This window comes from Macaca fascicularis, chromosome 4, assembly GCF_037993035.2.
Source record: "Macaca fascicularis isolate 582-1 chromosome 4, T2T-MFA8v1.1".
NCBI lineage: Eukaryota > Metazoa > Chordata > Mammalia > Primates > Cercopithecidae > Macaca > Macaca fascicularis.
In genome coordinates this window covers 95,195,044-95,220,927 of record NC_088378.1, presented here as the reverse complement: position 1 = coordinate 95,220,927, position 25,884 = coordinate 95,195,044, and the positions used below count along the sequence as shown (strand labels likewise).

The window sequence follows — 25,884 nt, the reverse complement described above, 5'->3', positions numbered from 1 at the left end:
CGGTATACGTCATGAGATTTTTGTTTGTTTTGGCTTTTGCATTTGAAAAACAAAATTATAATTTTGAAGTGTGGGGAAAGAAGAAACAGAAAGCATATAAGAAACGAAGTATTTACAAACTGAGAATTATTTACTGGATTTACTTGAAAAATATCGTTAAAAATGATATGAATTGGTGGAAAATAAGCTTGAAATAGCTAACTACTCCCAGCAACACTACAGTTAATATTCACTATTATATTAGTTCTTTAAAATAAAGTAACTATCACCATTTTGGCATAGTAACCTGTAACTAAAAGGAAAGATATAATCACTTATTTTTCCTCCATCTGGACCTCCACATTTGCCATAATTCACATAAAATAATAACAAATAATAAGTCTCCTTAGTTTGCAAACTGCACTAGGTATCTTTAAATAAGCTACACCAAAAGTGATACTTCTTGGCTACATAACAATGAATACAAAAATGAGTCTCTCCATAAAATATTCACTCTATTGCATCCCATATTAGAGAGGAGAAGAGAGCACGAGCAAGATTCCAAATGAAATCTGTTGCAAATCTCAGGTTCTTTATCCTCCTAGATTACAGTTCTCATGATAGCTCATTTTTTAAAGACTTGAAAGTTTACCTCTGTAAGCGAGAGTGGTATTTTTAACCTTTATCCTAAAAATAGTAATATGTTGCCCCATCTAAGGGTTCTTCTATGCCTACTCCCAGAAGTCAGTCAGTCAAACACTTCTCCCTGTTCCCTTCCCTACAGCAAGCAAGAAGTCAGCTCTCCAACTGAAGAGATTCTTTGGCAACAGTTATCAGAAGAAAATTTTTCATAGCCAATACATCTAGAGAGGAGCCGCTCTCATTTTCTCTCACTCACATCCAGGTTTTATTTCCTCCTTAGTCATTTGTTTACATGGCTGCTGTCTGCCTCATCACCCTCACTAGAATGCCAGCCCCACAAAGGCAGGGCTTTTCAGCTCGTCCCCAGTGCCCCTCACAATACCAACAAATAGTAGATGCTCAATCCATTATTTAATGAATAAATAAAACCAACATGACAACCAAACCGGTGACTTTTCATCAGTCCATAAGTCTTCTAATAGGGAAATGAAGATATGTACATAACATGGTTAAGTACATTAAAGCAATTTGGTCTCCAGTCTTGATGAATACTGATATTTATATAGTGTCCACTCCCCATGGCAGGAAACTGTTTTTCTCAAGGGAAGTCACTGGATATTATTACTACATATACTATAGGTAACATAAAACATGTTATGTTTTATATGTAATTTCTAGTATGAACCACAGTATATAAGAAGAGCTCAATAAATACTTAATAGAATAAAGTAATCTGTTGTTTCTTTCGCTTAAATTAATGTTAATTTTACTCATGTAAGTGAATGGAAAACAAAATATAACATCTTGTTACTAGCGGTTTTTCTGCAAATATAATAATAAACTGAGTTTATGCCTATACAAATTGTTCTATGCTTAATTTCCTAAACATTCCACACTTCACAAAACATTTACTTTTCCTCACTTTCCTTTTTTTTTTTTTTTTGAGATGGAGTCTCGCTCTGTTGCCCAGGCTGGAGTGCAGTGGCCAGATCTCAGCTCACTGAAAGCTCTGCCTCCCAGGTTCACGCCATTCTCCTGCCTCAGCCTCCTGAGTAGCTGGGACTACAGGCGCCTGCCACCTCGCCCGGCTAGTTTTTTGTATTTTTTAGTAGAGACGGGGTTTCACCGTGCTAGCCAGGATGGTCTCGATCTCCTGACCTCGTGATCCACCCGTCTCAGCCTCCTAAAGTGCTGGGATTACAGGCTTGAGCCACCGCGCCCGGCCTTTCCTCACTTTCTTAATACATAACTAGGACTCTAAGAGTTTCTATTCTTGCCCAAAAACAAACAAACAAAAATCTAATATAATATCTTTAAAAGAAACATGAGACTTCTTTGCTTTAACAAATACTGCATTCTAGTAATCCAATGCATATTTGCTCATGCTGCAAAATAAAAAACATTCTTGAGATACAAAAACAAATTTTAAATTAAGTACTTTAAAAAAAAGCGTAGTTTTATTGACTCATAACAATCTAGTATAATTTCACTATCATATTAAAGTACTTTTTTGCCAGGTGTGGTGGCTCACACCTGTAATCTCAGCACTTTAGGAGGCTGAGGCAAGAGGATCCCTTGTAGCTAGGAGTTCAAGACCAGCCTGGGCAACACAGCAAGACACTGTCTCTACAAAAAGTAAAAAAAATAGCAAGGCATGGTGGTGCATGCCCGTAGCCCCAGCTACTTGGGAGGCTGAGGCAGAAGGATCAATTGAGCCCAGGAGTTTGAGGCTGCAGAGAGCTATGATCATACCACTGCACTTCAGTCTAGGGGACAGAGCAAGAACCTGTCTCTAAATGAATGTTAAAGAACCTGTCTTTAAAAAACTACATTCTACATTTTCACAGATTGGGGCCTATAAAAATCAAACCACTTTTACTGATCAAGAGTATTTTTAATGTACTTACCCTGACTTCATTAACATTATTAGAATAATCCACACTCTGGCAAATATAGCTATATCCCGCATTATATGATCCCATGAATAACTGGAAAAAGAGTAGTAATATTTGTAGTAAAGTTTTAGTAAATACGGCATTAAAAATACAATTATATACAAAACGTAGCCTTTCAAATTATTTTAAAAGCAATATTTTCTTTAAAAATTTCAAATGCATTAAAAAATGTCATGCATTCCAATTGCTAGAGGTTACTGTGCATTAATTTGTTCTATAATTAAAATATAAATTAAAAATCACATGTAACTTTTATACTGAATATTGACTCTATCTATTAAATACTTCACAGCATTAAGAGAAATTTTTACTGCTAGGACTCAGATTTTAAAGTTGTCCTACCTTAATTGGTTTCTATGTTTGATGCAGAGTGGTTTGCGTATAACAAATTAGGTACGCATATTCAAATAAATTAAAGTGTTTATGAAGTTGAGACTTGAGGCTAAGTTTTCAATTAAAGAAATATTTCTTTATCGAAGAAGAGTTATTGCTTATTTTCCAGCATTACTAGTCAGTTCTCTGGGATCACATAGAATTTTAATGAGTCTCTTAGGGAACAAATTCTTTATACTTATGCAATTTAAAAAATAGCTGTGTCAATCTAGCCTTTAGAATTTCCTTTGAAAATGTCATGGAGAATTTGCTCGTGCCCAGAAAACTATATAATGCTTAGTAACAACAGCTATATGGTAGTTAATTCATTTTAATTCCAGCCCCAAATACAACATTACATAAGAGGATTTACTTGAAATTGGCATATTTTGATCAGTTACCAAACCGGAAACTACTGAATAAGAATTATAAATAAATAGCTGCTACTGTTTACTGAGTGCATAATACATGCCAAACATTATGCAAAAATTATCTTACTTAAATCTGATAATAACCCGAGATGGCAGGTATTTAAGTGGGGAAAACAAAGCTAAGAAAAGTTAAATAACTTTCAATGCCAGAACCACTAATAAGGGTTCTTTTAGAATCCAGTTGTTCTTATTCAGACTTCCATTTTAAATAACTGCCCTATACTTCATGTTTAATTTTTTTGTTATTCAAAAGTGAAAAATGTCAAAAATGTACTTTTAGAGTAGCTAACAGTTATGTCTGGGTACAATATTACAATGATGGTTTTATACATTTTCATTTTTAAATATCCAATAACCTTGGAAAATTATTAAAGTGATCTTAAAAACATACCTCTCTGAAGATAAAAAAGTTAAGCAAAACCATCCCAAAATTATAGATAATGAGCACTAGACGCATCTGAAAAGGTTCTCGGTCCTTCATCCACTTTGGACCCAGCCACACAAACAGGAGATAAAGAGTGCTTATACTTAGTGTAGGCCAAGGAGACTGCATCAGAGGCCAATTCTCCACACGCTTATCTATAGAGAAAACAAAATATCATAAAATTAATCAATAAATGTTTTATAAAACACACTTTCTAGGAATCAAGATGTCTCAACTTAATTTCCGAATTTGACCAAATATGGATCACTGTCCTTTGAGTCCCAATAAAAAAAATACATGGTATAAAAACCAAAGAAACAATATCGAATCTTGCAAATGGCTTTTGAAAATTATGCTTCATTACTTATGTTGTCACACATTATGTTTTACAGAGACCCTGGAGAACAAAAACAAGAAATAAAGCTCACTAAAAACAGAGGTGATTATCTTGGGATGAAAAGTTAATGAAAAACTTCATACACAGAAAATAAATATCTTAAGGAAACATTTGTCTTCCATATTATACATGTGAAATTTCTCAGGGCAGCCTGGAGGCTGCTCTGTGTGTCCACTCCTAAAGCAGGCAAGAATTTAACTGGAGAGGTACAGGGTGATGGTAGCCATTTGCTGATATCTAGAGACACTGAAGACAAGAGTACAGGGCACTGAGAGATTAAGTTAGAGTTCACTACAATTCTATAATGTATTTAAATAGTCACCATGTTCAAGACATTTTTCTAACTTTTTCATTGAGAGCATGCACTTATTTTATTCCCATGAATAACTAACTTGAATGTTTTTCTCTAGAGCTGTAAGTCACATAACTTACATATGTGGAACTATATATAATGCAACACATTATTTTACTTAAAATGAATTGATTGTCCAGCATATTCAAATATGCAACCATAAATCAATTTTACAATGGAATGTTGCCACAAGTAATACATTTCTCAAACAAGAATGATAATGAAATATGGATGGGATTAACAAAAATCTTTTAACATTATAAAAATATGTTAATGTTAATTTTTATATTTCTAAAAGCTAAACAACAGTTATAGGTTGCAAATCTAATTTCTAGTTTATTCTTGGCAATGGAAAACATTTTTACATCCTATTTTGAGGAAATGATGTATTTTTAAAGTAGTAAAAGAAAATTCAAGTTCTTAGAACCAAACTAAATGAATTTAACTTAATTGTTGATTATAATAACTCCCTATTTAGACTGTCACTTTTACTAAAAGCTGTATATGCAAAATGCTTCTGGATTAGTGAACTCGGTATTAAAATATCTTACTTAAAAAATGAATCTGTGTCTATATACTGTCAATAAACAATAAGATACAAGATATAAAATATATACTGTCAATAAACAATAAGATACAAGACATAAAACACAATATTTAATCAAATAATTTGCAAAGTCAGGAAATGACACAACAACTATGGTTTTAATGAAATTAGAGTTGTTAAAAAGGTGAGCTATTGCTTGATGACCTGTGATATGGGAAAAAAAAAAGGTGATAATGACTTGAAAGAAAAACACATATGGGAACCAGGAAAACAGAAAAACTGATTTTATTTCATAGTTTTAAAGGGAGGTCTATTATTCATAGACATTATAGCTGTATCACTCAAATCAAACACATTTCAGAGTTAACAATAAGCCAATATATTTGAACCATAGGAGAGATAGTAAACCTCTCATAAGGAGGAAATGACTTAAAAGATGGCCCGGCTGACTTTTGTTAAAAAGGCATTGTGCCACTAAGGACTTATCAATGACTGTTCACTTTTCTTAATGGTATTTTGTCATTTTACGTTAATTATCATCCTATGACCGTATCTTTCAATGCTAAAGGCCCCCCATAAAACACGAGGTGCGCATCCACTTAGGCATTTCTTTTTCTATACTATAGAAAAAAAAGATTTAGACAAACCCCCTATATTATAGAAGAAACATTTAGACAAACTCTCTGTTCTAGGTCACAGAGAAGGAGGTGCTGTGGTATCCTGTTCTTTTTCACAAACTGTAAGGCAGGTGTTGTTTTTCCTATGAGACTTATACAAAGAGCAAAACTACTCTGATTAATGCCATACTCCACGTAACACAGGAAGATAAATTTGTGAGACTTTAATTTCTAACATCACAGATTATCTTTCACCCTTATCACATACAGAATTCCTATTGACTTCAAAGAAAGTTCTGAGTGGCGGGTACAAAAAAAAATTTAAAGAAATAGGTCCAAAACTCTGCCAGAAATGAAGAGTAAATAAAAGTGCTCATTCTTTTTGATGTGTAGTGTGGTATGCTGTATCTGTATCATTCTCATTCAACAGAGAAATTTAAAGAGAAGACTACCACAGGAGAGAGAGAAAGAGACATTAGTGAGAAGCTGAAGATCTTACAATATGAAACACTAATAGAGGCCAATAGAAGAATAGAAACAGGAAATAACAGAGGAATCAGAGAAAGCACACAAGACCCTACCAGTAAGTAGACTGGATTCTATTTACTTATTTATTTATTTATTTATTTTTAAGAGATGGCATCTCATTCTATTGTCAGGCTAGAGGGCAGTGGTGCAAACATGGCTCAATGCAGCCTTCACCTCCAGGGCTCAAGTGATCCACCTGCCTCAGCCTCCTGAGTTGCTGGTATCACCAATTAAGAGTAAATAAAAATGTTCATTCTCTTTTATATATAGTGTGGTACACTGTATTGTTCTCTCATTCAACAGAGAATTTCCAAAAGAGAGAAGGAAACAGGCACTAGTAAGAAGCCACCATGACCAGCTGACTGGCTGAGTTCTAACACTGGCTGTGCTACAGTGCACAGGACCTTAGGTGCACAGTCTGTCTTCATTTCCTCCATCTATAAAACTGGATGGAAAGTAGGTAAACTAGATTAGTGTTTCTCCAGTTTCAATGAGAAAATGAATCACCAGGTTGGGGGGTGGGTGGGCATGGTAAAAATGCAGATTTTGAGACAGTCTCAAAATCATTTTTACCCATGGTAAAAATGGGTCTGACATGCAGCCCATTTATTTTCTTTTCTTTTTTCTTTTTTGAGACAGTCTCGTTCTGTTGCCTAGGCTGGAGTAAAGTAGCATGATCTCTGTCCACTGCAGGCTCTGCCTCCTGAGCTCAAGCCATCCTCCCTCCTCAGACTCCCAAACAGCTGGTACTACAGGCACACACCAACACATCCTACTAATTTTTGTATTTTTTGTAGAGACAGGATTTTGCCATGTTGCCGAGGCTGGTCTCAAACTCCTAAACTCAAGCAATCCATCCATCTTGGCCTCCCAAAGTGTTAGGATTACAGTTGTGAGCCACCATGCTCGGTCCATGCAGCCCATTTCTAAGAAGACTGCATTTTCCAGGAAGCTCTAACTGATGCTATGCCATTATTCCATGGACCATCCCCTTTTGAGCAGTAACAAACTAGATGATCATTTAGGTTTCTTTTAACTTCTGAAAATTGTTACTTTTAAAAATAATTATTAGGAAGAAGAATAGACTAACGGTGAGGAAAACTGGATCAAGAAAATTTTAACTGGTCACGGGACGCATTTTGCATGGCCAGAGCACCTGCACATGTTACTATTCCATTATAGCACTCATTACACTGTCCAGTGACCTTCTTTTAAACTGCTTTCTCCCTGAAAAGAGGGGCTGGGTCTTTCATTCTTGTATTGCAAGGCCTATCAAGGTACCTAAAAATATATTTGATGAATAAATAAACAGCAGATAATGTTTTCACATTATTCCTCTATTCTCTGTCCTTTCTGCCAAATCCAACAGTATATTTGTTGACATTCAAGGTTTTCTCAGTGTCCAAGAACCCTTCCTACAGCTTTTCCCAGATCCTCCTCTATGTTGTCCTAATAACTTTACCCTCAACAACTCATCAACCCAGTATTTAGTGAATATGTGTGCTCTATAAAGCTCAATGATCTTTTACTTCATTCCTTACTCCAGGGGAAAAAAGCAATGCCCTCACTTCTTTGCCCAACAATGTAAGGCATGCATTAATTCAACAACCACTTAACAAATCCTTGTTTTCAGCCTATAAAAGGCCACATTTTACACCACACCCTTTTCAAATTAGCCCTTCTAGTTCGGAAGCGTCAGAGAGCTTTCAAAATTTCAGCCTCCCAGGATGATCATGAAAGCCGTAGTAACTGTCAATCCCTAACGCACAGCATAACAATTCCCAACCTTCTGATAATATTTGGATGAAATTCCTCCATGTCTTTACATGTTATAATACTATACAAGTTACGTTTGTCTTTCTGCATGTATTTGCATTAATATTTCCTTTAGTGCTTCTGATGAGATGCAAATATTCTATATTTCTTTCACATGTTTCCTTTTCCACTAAAAAGGGCTGTGTCCCAACAGTACCATACAATGATAGGAAAATTCACCATTACTAACAGTTCCACCTAAGTTTTGAACCAAAAAAATGTTGGGGGACTAAAACAGTAAAGGAAAATCATGAATACTAATGTTTCATGTATTTTATGTAAACTTTAAATATATTAAAGTAAATTATCCATATTTTCATTAACTCAAACGTTTAAATATATACATTAGTATTTTACAGCTAAATTAAAACCTCTAATTCATTTGGGCTATGTACTGAATCCAAATGTAGATTATACATATTAGAGTGACAGGAGATATATTTCTATTATGTTGTCAACATCCTAATCCTACACAGTTATCAGTGGGATTTCACATCATGAATTCATTAGGAAAAAAGACTGAAAAACATCTACTAAAATCCTACCTCTGTTACCACCACCGAAGTCACACCCTGTCGCCAAATAGTACAAAGATCCAAATACGTTTTATGTAGTATTCTTGGGAGTTTCTCTTTAGAAAGTTTTGGTGGGATGGAGGGGGAAACAAAAATGATACAAATATAAATGGACTCTCGTCAACTTGTTTTATCAAATTACTTTCATATTTTATACTATAAATATGCTTATTAACATGTTTGTACCTTCATGTGTTAGTAAATTTGCTCTTATTTTGAGCCTGTTTATTAACAATTTTAAGTCTTTCATGTTGTCAGGTAAACCTTTATCTAAACAAGAATCATAAAATTTTAGATTTAGAAATGATCCCTTTATCTTAAAAATGAGATTCAGAGAGGTCAAGAGACTTGCCACTGCAGGTAAAGCAAGAGCCTCATTTAACCTAGCAGCTGTTGTAGGCACTACTTAATCACCATGTACTTAAATCTTAAGGGAGAAAATTTCCCATTGATTTTTTCTGAATTATAGGTACAAATGCTATATTTTAAGACTGTTCTTTCAAGGGAAAGAAAATAAGAGAGACTTTCAAAAGTTCCTTCAATAGAAAGAATGACAAGAGTTACTCAAAGGAACCAAGTCGTACCTTCATTAGGTGCTGCATCTGGCAGACCTGGATCATGAATACTTCAAAGCCATGATACCGAATAAGGGAAAAAGACTAAAGACTAAAGCCTGGAAAAGAGAAACAGGCCTCAGCAAATACTAAGAGAACTTATGAGAAATCAGATTTAATCTCCATTTTCAGAGAGTGGAATTAGAACCAAGGTAAGTTACAGGAAAGTAAATTTCACCTCAATTCAGGAAATTTCTGACCAGTGGGTCTTTCCCTTTTGTACATAGAAGGAGCCGTCTCCTTTGGTAATGGGTTTCCCATCCTAGTTTTGAATGAAATTTAAGCAAACCTAAAGCCAAATATTATAGCAAATTGAGCTCAGGAGCAAAAGTCTTTATTTTAAAAATGAGAATTACTATCTCCCTATCCTGTTCATTGCCAGCACAGCTGCCTGACCCAGGTTTCCATCATCTCTTGCATTCTAGTCGTCTCCAAGTCTGCCTGCCTGTCAGAATCACCCGAGGGAGCTCAGATTATAGTGTCCAGTCCTACCCGCAGAGATTTTGATTCAGTAGGTCTGGGGTAGGACCTGGGAATCTATGATTTTACACTTTAACCTTTGCAGACCCTTAAAACATTAAAAAATAGTTTGTAATGAAAATATTTTGAGACTGATTTCTAAAGCTTATGCCAAATGGGACTGATTTGTTTAATGTGGTCAGCAATCATACAATTTTATCTTTATTAAAAGGCTACATAACAATTATATAACTATGGATGTTTGTCAAAATTCAAAAACTGTTCAGTAAAAGGAGTCAATTTTACTATTTGCATATTATTCCTTTATGAAAATTGAGGGGGCTGGGTGCAGTGGCTCATGCCTGTAATCCCAGCACTTTGGGAGGCCGAGGCAGGCGGATCACTTGAGGTCAGGAATTCAAGACCAGCCTGGCCAACATGGTAAAGCCCTGTCTCTACTAAAAATACAAAAAAAAAATTAGCTGGGCATAGTGGCGTGCACCTGTAATCCCAGCTACTCAGGAGGCTGAGGCAGGAGAATCACTTGAACCCGGGAGGCGGAGGTTGGAGTGAGCTACGATCACGCCACTGCCCTCCAGCCTGGGTGACAGAGAGAGAGAGACTCCTTCTCCAAAAAAAAAGAAAAGAAAAGAAAAATGAGGGGTCTACCTGAAATGGGGTTTTCCTTGAATACCTTCCACCAGTAAGTTTTTATTCTTAATCTGATTTTTATCTTAAGATCACATAGTATGATGGAATAGACAGAACAGACTCTGAAGTCAGACACTACTCCTTTGGAGCGAAGTGATTTTGGCCAGATCACTTGGTCCCTGACCTCTTAATGCTCAACTAGTAGAGGAAGAGACAGATACGAGAATTCAATTGCTATGCAGTGTGATAAGTGTAATGTCAGAGGACTGTCTTATGTACAGTGGTAGGACAGAAAAGGGGAGAAGGCAGGGTTTAAACACAGACATCTGAACTTTTTTTTCAAAGAAGAGGAATTTGCCAGGCAGACAGGGAGAAAAGTCCTTTTTCAGGGGGCAGAATTAGAAAGACCTATAAAAGTTCCCTTAGCACAATGACAAGAGATATGCAAATGAGAATATCTGAATACCCTGAGAGAACTGAATGTATAAACAGCCCAGAAGCAAGAAATAAAACAATTTGGAAACTAAGCAGACCCGATGGAGAGGATATATACAAAGGAAGAGGGCAGGAAATGACTGTGATGATCCCCTAAGTGGTCTTACAAACTACACTGAGGATGCTGGAATTTATCACGCAGATAATGAAGAAATATTTGTTTTGTTGTTGTTTGTTTGTTTGTTTTGAGACTGGGTCTGGCTCTGTTGCCCAGGCTAGAATGCAGTGGCATTATCTCAGCTCACTGCAGCCTCCACCTCCAGGGCTTAAGCGATTCTGGTGCCTTAGCCACCCAAGCAGCTGGGACTACAGGTGCGTGCCACCACATCCAGCTAATTTTTGTGTTTTCTGTAAAGACAAGGTTTTGCCATGTTGCCCAGGCTGGTCTTGAACCCCTGAGCTCAAGCAACCCACCTACCTCAGCCTCCCAAAGTGCTGGGATTACAGTCATGAGCCACCACACCCAGCTGGTTTTGGCTTTTAAAAGATCATGGTAGAGGCAGTGGGGTGTGGACTGAGGGGAAGGGGGTATGTCAAGAGGCAGGAAAACCAGCTGCATCAGTGGTTCTCAACACTTGTCTACTGCTAGACTACCCATGTAAGAATCATGTGCTTGTTAAAATTATAGATTCCCAGGTCCTACCCCAGACCTACTGAATCAAAATCTCTGCGGGTGGGACTGGACACCATGATCTGAGCTTCCCCGGGTGATTCTGACAGGCAGGCAGACTTGGAGACGACTAGAATGCAAGAGATGATGGAAATCTGGGTCAGGGAGCTGTGCTGGCAATGAACAGGATAGGTAGGTATGAAAGTTTCATGGGTGAAATCTACAGACTCCACGACTGTTGTGGATGTGAGAGAGGAGAGTCAAAGAAAAGCCCAGGATTACTCCCAGATTTCTGTGCTATCCGGCAACACAGATAGTGAAGTCATGATCCAGAACAGAGTAAAGGAAGAGGAGCAGATCTGGCAGAAACCGATCAGGGGAATATTAAATATCTAGCATCTGAGCTACTTGTGGGACAGCTAGGTGGAGGCATCCAGTAGCCTCTGGTGCTGCGGAGGAACTGCCAGGGCTGTGGACACACAGAGGGGTCACTGGACAAAGACAATCACACCAGAGTTTGAGGTCACAAGGGAAGGAGCATGTAGAGTGAGAGAATAACATGAAAAAGGAATGACTCTAAGGACAGTTGAAGATGAGTGGGTGAAATGGCAGCAAATAAGCCAGAGAGGCAGGAGAAGAGAAAACCATGTCACAGAGACCAAGAAATTTCCAAAAGGAAAGGGTGCGGAACATAATCTAGAGCTGGAAAAGCAACTGTTGTTGCCTTTTCTTTTTTTAATGAGGAAATAGTTACTTATAGGGTTAATATGTGATAACTAAATGAACCAAAGTATGTGAAGGTTCCTAGCACACATGGACACCACGACATCACGTATTCCCTTCTGCTGCAGCCTATTCTCTCCCAACTTTACATCTTCACAGTGTGTCTCATGTCAGAGATAATCTGAGCCCCTCCACTTAAAAGTCAAGCCCCTCAATGTCTTCCAGGATTTTTCTTCTCAACCTATATTCTGAATATGGACTCTCAAATCAGACTTACAAGCATTAGACTCCTCACTTACCAGCTGAATAAACCCAAGAAGTTACTTAGTGCCCCTGGCCTTATAGATGATAGTAGGGCTGTTGTGAGGAATAAAACAATATGTATACAGTATCTGACACACTGTCAAGAGTTCAATAATTTTTGGCATTTCATTATTATTGACACTGATCAACCACTAAATCCTCCTCTGTCTTCAAAGAGAAGAGTTAAACCAAATTAAATAAAAATTACCATGAATAATTAAACTTAGAAGAGTTTACACTGAGAAGAAAAAAACGTTTCATGACAGACTGAGAAGACATTTTGTCATTCTGTATTTATTTGTTCAGGAGATAAAATACATAAAAAATCCCACTCTGATTTTTAAAATTATTTAGAAAGGCTAATTTTTAAAAACTCTTTTTCATGACAATATAAACCAGATTTTAATAAATAATAAAATGCCTGTAATCTAATAGTTTTCATTTAACTCAGGTAACTTCTACTTAATATACAAACAACTATAATTAATACTTACAACAAATTATCAGTATTTTTATTAAAGCAACTTCCTTAAAAACCTCTAATAAACCTATTTTTTTTTCTAATTTCTTTTAAAGCTTTTTGCAACTCAGGATCTCCACCAGTCAGAATAAACTATCTTCCCCAAGTAATCTAAGTTAGTAAAGTTTTACTATAATCTCCCAAAAGAAAAAATAGTACTTAAAAAATGTTTAGAACATCCAAACCCCTAGAAGAATTAAATAAAAGGTATACAAGAATACAGCAGAAAATCATCTTAGATGATGGCAAGGGGAGTCACATGGAGCAGAGGCAGCTTGATACAGGGAGAGGGACAAGACGTGAATTAAAAACCTAAATTCTAGCTCTCATTTATTTTCTGGCCCCATGACTATGAACCTGAAACTCAGAGCCACTATTTTCTCATATGTAAAGTGAAGGTGATAATAAGATTAACCAAATCATTGGCCCTTTTGATTCAGGTAAAATGAGCAACAGTTACTGATCAACATAATATGGTTCTAGAAGACATACAAAATTCCTGTTAGGATAAAAAATAAATAAATCTTCTATAAAATACATGCTATCATTTGATATTTACATTAATAACTTAAGCACGTTTAAAAATTCTTCTTTTTCCATAACAGTACATAGTAGTAGATTGCAAAACAAATTAGGAATACTCCATTCCCTTGTTATTCAAAGTAGAGTCCATGCACCAGCAGAAAGGCATCACCTGGAACCTTACAAAAAATGCAGAATCTCAGGCCTCACCCCAGAACTACTAAATCAGAATCTGCATTTTAATAAGATTCCACAGTGACTTAACACATTAAAGTCTAAGGAGCACTGCTCTGGTCTACTCAGAAATGTGAGCCTACTTTAACAAGTAATTAAGTCACAAAATAAAGTTGGCTTGATTTCTTCCTAGATTCTATCTGAATAAATCAGTGACTTCCTCATCTTCTAAAACCATCTATATTTGTTTAATCTACCATAAACAAAAGAAGAACACAAGTCTAACAATCGCTAAATATTGAGCAGCTTCAGGAGTATATTCAAGACACCAAGAAGTCTGTACTATATTATTCCCTAAAACTATCCATCCTTTAATTTGTTAAAACCAACAGTTGCAAATTAACTCCTTTTTTTTTAAATATCTGGCTACTAATCACTACTAATATACTAAGTGATATTATTAAAAATCTATTTGCCTTTACTGATTACACACAAAGGTTACCTATTAGTATGTCACACTGTACACTGCAAGTACCTCAAGGGTAACTGTAGTCTTTTTCTTAAGGAAATAGTCAATGTCTTCCTCCATTTCTTACAAATGTCATGAGGGCCAATGCTATAGCCCTTATTCCTTGCTGTATCTCTGTAACAATGCCAGGTATGTAAGAGTCTTCAAAACATTTGTTAAAAGAAATTTTCAATGAAAACTGTAGATAACAGCTATCAAGAAGAGTCTGGGAAAGAGCTTATCTCTAACAAAGGGAGTAAACGATATATACCTTAAAGGCCTCTCCTAGGCTCAAATCTAAAATGTGATGCTTAACAGATTCCTCAAGCCATGTCTATCATTGAGGTGAAAAAGGCAGAACTAGAAGAGAAGGGCCTTTTAAATACAACCGGACAAATGAGGCAGGTAATGAACACTCTGAGATACACTCTAGAAATAAACAGATTCTGAAGGTGGCGGGTGAAGAATAGTATGATCAGTTTCCTGTTTAGTCAGCGTGATTAGCAGGGAAAATTTCTGTTATAACCCCTATGTACTCAAAAAAAGAGGATGGAAGGTTTGAGTTTGGAAGAGCACCTGGATGAATGGGAGGAAAGGGTAGCTTTTGCAGAATGCAGGGGTAGACAAGGAAGAGGCTGGGCTAAAAAGTGGCAAAGAAGTCAGAATGTGATGGGCAGACAGGAGGGAACAGAGACCTTCACCAGCAAAAGAGGGGAAAGCTGCAATGTCTCAAGGTATGAGAGAGCAGATGCCCTGAGAGTCATTCAGCACAGGGTTAAAACAAGATGTTTCCTCTAACTCAGTTCTGTAACAGTTACCCAAGAGCCTGAAAGAATGCAGGACAGAGTCAAAAAGCAGAGGAAAAAAGAATTTTCACTGCAAGTTTGCCTGAATAGAGATCATAATAATGGTAGAAAGTGAGAGAAATTACAAAATTTCCTAGAGCAAGCAAAAAATAAGAACAGATTCAGAAGCTGTAAAGAAGAAAAGACAGTAACACAGACGAGAGAATCAATGTGTGATTTCAAGCTGAAGGCTGGTTACACTGGGATTTCATTTGACAGGGTTAGTATTAGATGAATCAGGTTCAGGGAAAGTCAGTTTACTCACCTGGAAAATGGGGATAATAACAGTACCTAGCCCAAAGGAATATGAGGACTAAATGTGGTAATACATATAAAGCACTGGACACAGTGCCTGACACTTAGTAAGCATCCAATAAATGTTCACTATTATTACTGGGCAATAAAATGGTATTTATTGAATAAGTAAGTAGATAATGCTGCATTATAAAAAGGTCACTGTTGGGAAGGAGAAAGATCTTCATCCTATTCCAGTTCTGTTACTTTCTAGCTATGTAGCTTTGAGTCTATTTCTGCCATCTACAGATGGTTAAATAATATCTAACTTATAGAGATGATCTGAAGATTAAATATAAGGTATATAAAATGCAGTACTACAGCATCTTAAAATGGTCCTATACTAAATGCTCAATAAATGGTTGTGAGTTTCATCATGTGCAGATGATATCTGGTTTCAAACCCCTGACCTCAAATGATTCACCCGCCTCAGCCTCCCAAAGTGCTAGGATTACAGGCGTGAGCCACCACACCCAAGTGCAGATGATGTCTAAATTCATGACTTCAGAAAATGGCCTGTTCATAGGGGAAAAGGAGACAATTTCAAGGGGGAAAATATATCTCAAGAGAGAGAGCTGAAGAATGCTGCCTCATTTCCTGGAAGCCAAGATCAGAATACAAGTAGTTTCCTTCTCTCCCTGTTTCCAAATTTTGCTAGGCTTCTCAGAAAAAGTAGTCATAAAATTTAACCTGGGAGTTCCAAGTTCAACCATCCACTCAGTGCTGCCAATGAACTCAAAGCTTTAAGAAAATTGAAATGGTGCTTCCCTTTAGCAAAAAAGATGGAAGATACCATTAGAGTGTGTGAGTTAATGGGAACTTTAGCCAAAATCTTCCCTTGACTCTAACAGTTCTATAAGTTGAATAGTCACTGGGTAAAATACTGTTAGTCCTGAATGAATTTCATTATCCTTTCACTAACAAGTTTCTAGCTCTTGTATTACGCAATTTCGCAAATACTTTCATAATTCACTTTGAATAGACTTTTTTAAAACAATCCTACGCCATCATATGGAAGTTAACCATCTTCTCAGGCTAAATATCACATTTCGTATTCTACATATATTCACATATTTGTGTATGTATGTAGTATATGAATAAATATCACTTTGTAGTTTAATCTCACACACCAGCCTTTATAGCACCTTTGAATATTTAGATGTCTTTCTTTAGATGATCTCTAGTAATATTATGACTGCGTTCAGATTTAGCATTCTTAACAGTGATACTTTGTAGATAACAGTAAAAAAAAAAAAAAAGAAAGGTAAAATAAAAGAGAAACATAGATTACAGGCCTGGTTATTTCTTTATTGCTTGGCTAGTGTGATGGGAAGACAAGGGCAGTTGGCTAGGGACAAAACAACCAGTGCACACTCATTTGCACTATAATGACCACCTACAAAAGTTACTTAACTTCTGTAAACCTCAAGGACTTCTAAATATATGGAAAAATGCCTTCAAGACCTATCTCCCAGAGTTATTGTGAAGTTCTTGGCAAGACTATAAAGCAAAATACAAAGCTGAAGTTTTCTTTCTTGTTATTTGCTACTTTCTAGCCACTTGGATTTTTTTAAGCCAACAGCTATATAGTCTCTTTATAAAGTCATTTTACTTTAAACTGAAAAAATAAAGAAGAATTGACTGTTTTACCATTGAGCACTGAAGAGATCATTTCTACAGGTGCTAATGTATTAATTTTACAATATATGAAATTCTTGCATTGTTGTTTAAAAAAAGCACATAACATAAAATATACCATCTTAATCATTTTTAAGTGTACAGTCCAGTAGCATTAAGCATATTCACATTGTTGTGAATCTCTGGACCTTTTCTATCTTGAAAAACTGAAACTTTATACCCATTAAACAAGTCTTCAGTTCTCCTTCTCACCAGGCCCTAGCAAACATCTTTCTATTCTCTGTTTCTATTAATTTGACTACTTTATTTATTTATTTATTTATTTATTTATTTACTGGGCCAGGATCTTACTCTGTCACCCAGGCTGGAGTGCAGTGGCACAATTATGGTTCACTGAAGCCTTCACCTCTCAGGTTCAAGTGATCCTCCTCCCTCAGCCTTCTCAATAGCTGAGACTAGAGGCATATGGCACCAAGCCCAGCTAATTTTTAATATTTTTTTGTTGCCCATGTTGGTCTTGAACTCCTGGGCTCAAGTGATCCTTGAGCCTCCACCTCCCAAAGTGCTAGGATAATAGGCATGAGCCAGTGGGCCCAGCCTGAATTTGACTACTTTAGAGGGTCCATACAAGTGGAACCATAATGCCACATACATAATTATCTTTTTGTGACTGGACTATTTCACTTAGTATACAAGGTTCAACTATGTTGTAGCACATGTCAGAATTTCTTTCCTTTTTAAGGCTGAATAATATTCCATTGTATGTATATACCACGTTGTGTTTATCCATTTATCCATCAATGGACATCTGGGTCATTTCCAACTCTTAACTACCGTGAATAATGCTGCTATGTACATGAGTGTGAAAAAATATATAAAATTAGTTAAAAACACACATCTGTGCTCAGGTTTTTGTTTGATAAGTGAATAAAAATGAAAACAGAAAAGTTTGCTCCTTGGAATTCTGCAGTTCAAAATCACAAATGCTTTTATGTGATTATACCTGACAGTGAGTAACTGATTCCCTCAATGGATTAATGCAATTGTCTTTCAAATTCCAAAAATTTTACTCTAATACAATATAATCATAAATAAAACATCATACTAAGGTATTTGTTTACATATAATATTTCGTGAAGAAAAATATATGAGAAAAGATTTTAAAAATTTGTATTTTGATTTGTTAATGAACATACTGATACCAAAACCACTTAGTTTCTTTTGTTTTCTCTTCTGTAAGACCTACATATTTTCATCAATTTCACAAAAATCTTAAGCTATACTTCCAAACTTAAGTAAAAAATGCTCATATATAAAGTGTTTATAATAGAAAATCATTTGTAATGATGTATGTTAAAATTTCACATTTTCTACTGGAAAAATATGAAGACTGAATTTAGACTGATACCTAGGCTGCTGTTTTAGGAGATGTTATAAGGATTCAATAAAGTAAGTCTTAAAGGTTATGTAGTTCAACCCTCTCACGGTACAGGTAGAAATAAGAGACCCAAAGAGTCATGAATAACTTGCCTAAAATGACATAATATGCCGTCCTCAAAAGCTGAGTATCACAAAATAAATGTAATATATAATTGAGATAATTTTATTCTTTAATATTATTGCTACTGTTTTTGATAAAATAGTTGGCTCTTGGTTATTCAAGGAGTCTAGATAATTAAATAGGTATAGTGTTACAGCAACAAAAGCAATGTTATTTCAAAACAGATGCTTAAATATCTGTATACTTTTGTTTCTCTATTCCTCTAGCTATTTCTTATAAAGCAAATTTTAAAAAGTAAAAAGGACTAAATAAGAATCTGTTATTTGTACTATTCAGGCAGTGTTGATAACAGTTTTGCTGGAAAATATTTTATTTATTACAGAGAATGAGGTTTCTGAATCCCTGATAAATGTATGTTTATTTGAAACTGTTTTACCTATTCCAAGAATGAAGAAAGTGACATCTATATCTAGACTTTTAGAGTCAGGTAGAACCTTACAGATTACCTAATTTAACCCTCTTAATTTACAGATGAACAATGCTGAGAATTGGAAAGGCAAAGGAACTTGTCCAAACTCTCACAGCAAATCAGCAGGGCTAAAACCTAGGTCGTCTAAATCCCAATCCAGAATTCTTCCCATTCACTATACCACACCGCCCTCCTCACTTCCACACAAGGCAATGCTTCTGCATAGACAATGAAGAGAACAATCATATCTGATTTTATATGTCTTGAAATCTTCATTTCTTATCTGTTTTGTACTACTTAATGGCCTGATTTATTCATTAACTTTAGTTAACAGCAACTGAATTAATGACCAACTGATAAAAAATATCATTCTTTTAAAAAACTCTCTGGCCAGGGCACAGTGGCTCGTGCCTGTAATCCCAGCACTTTGAGGGGCTGAGGTGGGCAGATTACATGACACCAGGAGTTTAAGAGCAGCCAGGGCAACATGGTGAAATCCCGTCTCCATTAAAACCAAAAACAAAAACCTTCTATAATTTAGTGTGGTCTAAAGTCTTATTTATGTTTAGCAACCACAATATACCAAGATTCAAAATTATGCTAGATTAAGAGCATCATCTCCTGATACATATCAAATCAACAAATATATGTGATCATCTCTGGTGTTGGAGAGAAAAATACAAACGAGTGAAGTGGTAAATAACAATGAAAGTTTACACAGTTTGAGACTAGGGTCATAGAAGGAATGGCACAGGAAACACATGAGTAATTGCTAAAGACAATGAGCTCCTGTGAGACAACAACTTGCTCCAGGGTACCATGAACAAGAAAGGCTTTGCAAAGGAGCACTACTGTACTGGGTTCTGGTAAAAGCTATCTGGAGAAGTAAACAGAGAAAAGATGGGTAAAGGCAAGGGGAATGGTGGGATGAGAAACATAAAGGTGGACATGTATACATTTTACTCAAGAGTCAGTGAGTTATCCCAGTTGCCTAGAGCTGCAGGTCTTTGGGAAGGGGAATACTGAAGGATCAAGCTAGAAAGTTAACATGGACTTTAGCTTTAAAAGGCCATGTGTTTCCTCCCCTCTCCTTTCTGAAATCCAAACCCATAAGATTTTAAAAAATATATTCTAATGGAAAATAAAACAATAGCACCTTCTTTTGTTAATAGGCAAAATGTCCTATAATGAAGAGGAAAAAAAGCCATCTAAAGTGAAAAAAGATGGACTCTGTTACACTACTCATTTCGGTGTGCTAATATATGCCTAATTCGTAATAGTAAGTGGCTCAATAAATGAAATATACTTATGTTAATAATGTTAAATCATTTACAGGTGACATTATCCACAGGACTTGAGAGAAAAATAAGAAAACAAATTGAATTTTTAAAGGATGACCAAGTGCTCTGTGGCTCTTAAGATTACAAAAGTGATATAATTATCTGCATAATTCTTAAAACTTTGTCTTCCTAAGCCAAAGAATCTAAGTTAAAACAGTTAAAACTGTGTCCTGACACCAGTTTTAGAATCTGCATTGTTTACCCTCCTGGAATTCCACCTGCAATAGGATATTTTACTGTATGCTATCATTGGGGAATGGACAAGAGCATTAGCTATTAAAGTCTAGCAGTCAGCCACCAAAAATCAGATTGGGGTGAAGGAAAAGACAATAAAAACCAAACCAAAACAAAAAACCATAAATTGGCATGGACCTCCCAGAGGCTTCAGGGAGCTTATGAGTAAAGGATAATTAGGACCTCACTGAAAACAGTGACCAAGGGAGATCCCGTGTTAGGAGCTGGTGATGTTTCATTTTTTTTTTTTTAATTAGCTGCCTACAACTTGGAATCAGAATGTCTTTTCTCAAAGAAACATTCAAAGAAAACTGCCTTACCAGGCTAAGCCAAACAAAGAAACCTATTTTAGATAATAACATAGATGAAAAACTAAATATTAACTGTGACAAATAATAAAATTAATGTAAGCATACTGTGCAATATTTAACACACATGCTCCTCTGGGGCCTAGCAATCCCTAAGACAAACCTGCTTTTACTTCAGCTTATTGAAGCTGAGTTAAACATCCCCTCCCACTAGCCTCCAGCTTCATCAAACCTGGATGACCCACTGGCCCGGCCCTTAAGCACCTTCCCAGTTTCCATGGTTTTCAGTCAAGCTGTTCCCCTTGCCTTTGACACCTTTTGCCCTAGTCTCCCTCTCCAAATACTCTGACAGTAGTCACATCAACTCCTCATTCAAGGGCAGAGGGAAGTAAACTGTGGTGAAGCAGCTAAAATATTCTAAAAACAACCTGTATATTCCTTTCAGGTAGGAGAAGGAGAGATGAGAAGAGCAGGGAAGGACTTTTCTGATCTTCCCTAGGACCTAGCTAGGCCTGAGTCTGACAGATCACACTGCTTCCAGACCACGATATCGAGGAAAGGGGAATGACAGTGACCCCCTAGACTTTGCAAGCTACATGAGGGCAGTGACCAAGTGTCCTCCTTCCCTCCCCAGAGCCTAGAACTGTGCCTGTACGTGGCAAGTAAATACAGAAAGAATGAATGGTATCAAAAGCCTGGCTTCCACATTTTGTCATCCTACAGCTCTCCTCCCTCTTCCTGTACCACTCATCCCTTCTCCTTTCTGACCCCTCCAAAGTGAATTCAAGGACCCAGCAAGTTATGCTCTAACTGCAACTACCAAGTGGACAATTTTTTTCACCAAAATGTGGGGTACTGTATCTGTGAAAAGAGGGCCAATGCCAACCATTACCACCCCCAACCAACAGCACTCATACCCTGTGAACAACAGCTATTTAGAAACAAATGTTCAAAAGATATATGGCCTCACAGGAGACACCTGGCTTTACTGTAAGCATCCTACTAACTCTCTAGGGTGTTTATAGGCTAAATGTCAGGCATGCAAAAAGCTATTAAACATTTATTAAAAGCATGAATAAATGAATAATGTCGAAAAGTTGGGTATTCATAGATTGGGGAATATTTAGATTCATCAGTTTTAAAAATGTATATACAACTTTTATTACATATATACTTTGAGCCTAGGACCCCAATCCTAATAATTTAAATGTACTTATGAAGTGAAAGAATAGAAGGAAAAAACTAACATGATGACATGGAATACCTACTAACAACTGGTATAAAGTCCTACACCAGCCTATACTTTAATATAAACCAACGCTAATTTCCTCGTTCAAAATGTCTATAAATATAGAGAAATAAAAATTATTTTTGTTGTTTTTCTAAAGGTACAGTTCTTTCAAAGTTTCAATTCCAATGTACAAAGTGTTAATACTATAGTAAAAGTAACATTTTTGTTGTTAACATATTATGGACCATATTTTGCATTTGCTACACATGTGCCTTTGAAAAGCCCAGTTTTCAGCCATTGTTTTGGATGTGTTTGGATATTTAAAACACCATTTGATATAATAGCACAAAGTGGCACTTGATGAATTAATAAAAGAATGAAAGAAGCATGTAACTACAGCACTAGGAATGAGAGCAGCCAAGGACAAGTAGCCTACCTCATTTCTTGCTCGCCCTCAATAATTTGCATCCTTTCACCACACTCATCACTATTTCTCAAGACCATCTTTCTCTCCCGCCCATTTTTGTTTCCCCTTCTTTCCAAACATCTGACTCACCAACTTTTGTTTAACCTCATCTAATAAGCTACTTTTCCACTTTGATATCCCCCACCCAGATTTTCATCAAATTATGCTGAGAGGTGGAATCAGAGCAGAGTCAGTGAGTGCAAAAAAAAAAAAAAGGGAACACGAGTTGCACAGAATGAAGGAGAGTAAACGTAAATGGGACACCAGACTTCAAGTCTACTCGGCCTGGACCTCAAAAATACTCCTCCTTACACAGCAGTACAGCAGAACAGACTATATCCACTAAGCCTCTCTGTTGGTTAAGAAATACCATCTGCCTACATAAGGTAGCTCATTACAGAAAGCAAGGAAGCAGTCTCAGGTTTCGTAAGTGGATAGTCAAAGCACAAGCAAACACCTTCCTTGGGCCTGCTAGTGAGAGGTCACTTGTGTTCTAGGGCTACTCTCACTTCTCAGGCTTGGCCCACAATATTATATTATTCTATATGCCCTTCAAAACCTAGTAGCAAGCTTTCACATGCGGCAACTGCACAAAATGTCCTGTTTCATTTGTGTGTGTGTTTGTTTGTTTGTTTTTTAACACAAACATCATTAGGAAGGAATTCACCATCACAGAAAGGTGTATTCTACCTTTGCCCTCGATTTTTCCTTCTGAGACTCAAGAGATGGGAAAGCTCCGAGATAGGATAGGAATGACAGGACTGAGAACTCCTGGGTGTGGCTCTGGCTATATGGAGACTGGAGGATCTCGACAGTGTCTAACTCCAAGGTATGCGAAGTGCAATTACCTGCTAAAGAACTTGGCTGATGTTCAGCTCTATACAATTGTGTAATGGGAAGCCCTGATGCAATGTTTAAAGAACCGAAATCATAGACATGAAGGAAAGGGCACATCTTTACCAGTTTTTGCAGGTACAGTGTAACATTAGTGTAACAGCACATAGAAAAAACAAAAAAAACTTGGAGAAACACTCCTTTGAAAACTGCATTTTAACCATTTTCAGCTGTAATGAAATAAATAGCTTATTTATATTATTAAATAGCTTATTTCCCAGTGTCAAAGTTGAGATCTTCTGAAAAAGAACACACTTTTCTAAAGAAGTGAATGCAGTATTAATGTCAAATAATCATTTTGTCTCACACAAAAATAATTCCAGCAAACGTTTTTCCCACAACATAAGCCCTATGTATCGGACTACACTTATGCTGTAAACCACTGTCTCATTTCACAATAAACACAAAAACTACAGGAATACATTTTCATTTCGAAGTAGGGAAGGCAGAGTCATAAGATGGAACGTTAATATCCTTCACTGATAGGATGCAGTGTGATACTGCAAAAGGATCAGAAAAATTCACATCGTAAAATCATTTCTGAAATCCTTTAAACCTTATTTTAGATTTCAAAAACTTTTCAATGTTTTAAAATCAAAAGCAGCGAAGCAAATGAAGAAATAACCGGTAAAATGTAAAAATACAATATCACAATTGGGCGCTAGGAAACCTGCATAAATCAAACAATTGACAGCCCTGCCAAATTAACCGCAACAGCTAAAGAAAAGTTTGCTGATTTAAGAACTGTATATATGTAGGCATCTGGGACAACCTCTAGGTGTTGCTGTAGAGACCCCATTCCTAAAGACTGATTTCTTACCCGGTGTTTTGGCCTCCCCCTCCCTCTGACTGCACTGCAGTGCGCAAAGCCATTACAGACAATCACTTCAAACATATTTGCTGTCGAAAATGCCTCGGAAACTAACAATTCTTCAAGGTTCAAGGAGCCAAACAATGTTATTTTACTTTTCAGTCCAAATTATACTATAGATGAAGGAGCTAGATAGAAGAAAAGATTAGCAGGGTTGTGTCAAAGCAACCAGGGGGCTGAAGAAGCCTCCTGTACCTTCAGCTGCCCCTGAAGCCCTCCCTCCTCCCCAGCCCGCTCTCCACACAAAATAGGACTAAATGTTAAAAGGAATCCTGTGCACGGGGAAGAACTGTGAAGCAAGCTCGGGAGATGTGGGAGCAGAGGGTGGGGCGGCTCCTGCGAGGAGCTCTTGGCTGTACAGGCTCCATCTGATATGTCAGCTCCCGCATCCGAGAGCTGATGAGAGATGGAGGCAGCTCAGAGGAAAAATCTGCGAGTGTCGGGGGAGGGGAGGCCTTAACATTCGGATCAGATTAACCAGTGTTCAACCGCAATGCCCCCGTCGGCCCCTCCGCTGATCCGCAGCATCTGAAAGCCACAGGGCGCGGGGGCCTGTGGGGCCCGGCCCGGGCGCTCCGAGACCAGGGGTCGGTGACCCCCGCGGGGGACCGAGCGAGGATGGGGAAGTCAGCGGCTTTACCTGCGATGGACCAGGTCCAGCGGTAGAACTCCACCGTGTCGTTGAGTGCCGTGGACACTACGTTTAGGACACTACCCGGCTCCGAGTCCAGGAGCCCCATCGCGGCGATGAGCTGGCGCTGGCGGCAAAATAAAGAGGAGACCCCGAGAGGGGGCTGACTCCGGAGGCGGTGGCGGCCGACGGGGCGAGCGGCGGCCAGGGAACACCTCTAACGGCGGCGGCCCGGCTGCGTCTTCTCCTCCTCCTCGAGGCGCCGCGGCGGCGGGGATGCGGCGGCAGCGGCGTCTACTAGCAGCGCCGAGCAGCAGGCGTCGTCAAGGTTCCCGGGAGAAGGAGGAGGTGGTGGTGGAGGCCCAGCCGCCAGCACAGCGCGCTGCACCAGTCTGCCGTCTCGCGCCGCCGCCCCTCCAATCTCCTCCGCCGGCGTCACGTGGCCGCGCGCGGGGGCGGGGGGCCGGCCGCCCCTCCTCCCTCCCTAGCACTGGGACTCGCGGGCTTAGGGATGCTGCGCTCACGGGTGCGACGTGAGCCGGGCTTGCGCAGGCGCGCGCGGTCGCGCGGGAGCGGGACACCTGGGCCCCTCCTTGTCCCCTCCCGGCACGAGTGGCCCCATCATCCCTCCCCGCCCCTCTCCCGGGCATGGGCCCCTGCGGAGGAGTTCATTCACCGCCTCCCCACGGGTGACTTCTTATCCGCCCAGGATACGTCCTGGGAAACAGGACACGGGAAGAATGGGTGTTCTGTGGGCAAGGATGAGGTAGGCGTGGTGCTTTGGTCCTTACCTGACACTCACCTCGATTTCACTTGTGTTCCTGTTTCTTTGACCTCCACCAGCACATGCCTGTCACCATGACAAGAGAAGTGCACGTGTTATGCCTCTGAAGAAGCGAAGGGTATTTGTCTTCCATGCTTCAGCGATGGAGAATAGACTTTGGGGTCG

The 25,884-nt window shown here is 38.0% G+C and overlaps 1 protein-coding gene and 1 long non-coding RNA gene across 4 annotated transcripts in view; one reads left to right on the top strand and one right to left on the bottom strand.

Moving 5' to 3' along the window:
- LOC135970584 (uncharacterized) overlaps window positions 1–10,990 on the top strand; it is a 77,702-nt gene extending 66,712 nt beyond the window's left edge. The window contains exons 2-4 of one of the 3 annotated variants that reach the window (XR_012434440.1): window positions 4,196–4,242; window positions 6,147–6,299; window positions 6,548–10,990. This is a non-coding gene — a long non-coding RNA (uncharacterized lncRNA). Of the gene's footprint in view, window positions 1–3,978; window positions 6,300–6,547 lie in introns of those variants that run through there. The other 2 variants (XR_012434439.1, XR_010586340.2) reach the window with 2 other exon arrangements.
- The window catches only part of ELOVL4 (ELOVL fatty acid elongase 4), a 36,196-nt gene extending 10,867 nt beyond the window's left edge, over window positions 1–25,329 (bottom strand). The window contains exons 1-3 of the mRNA XM_045390270.3: window positions 24,945–25,329; window positions 3,771–3,958; window positions 2,529–2,609 (exon numbers count right to left, since the gene is read on the bottom strand). Of these exons, the coding sequence (XP_045246205.1) occupies window positions 2,529–2,609; window positions 3,771–3,958; window positions 24,945–25,044 (369 nt within the window). The 5' untranslated portion in view covers window positions 25,045–25,329. The remainder of the gene's footprint in view (window positions 1–2,528; window positions 2,610–3,770; window positions 3,959–24,944) is intronic.
- Between the last annotated feature and the right edge of the window lie 555 nt (window positions 25,330–25,884).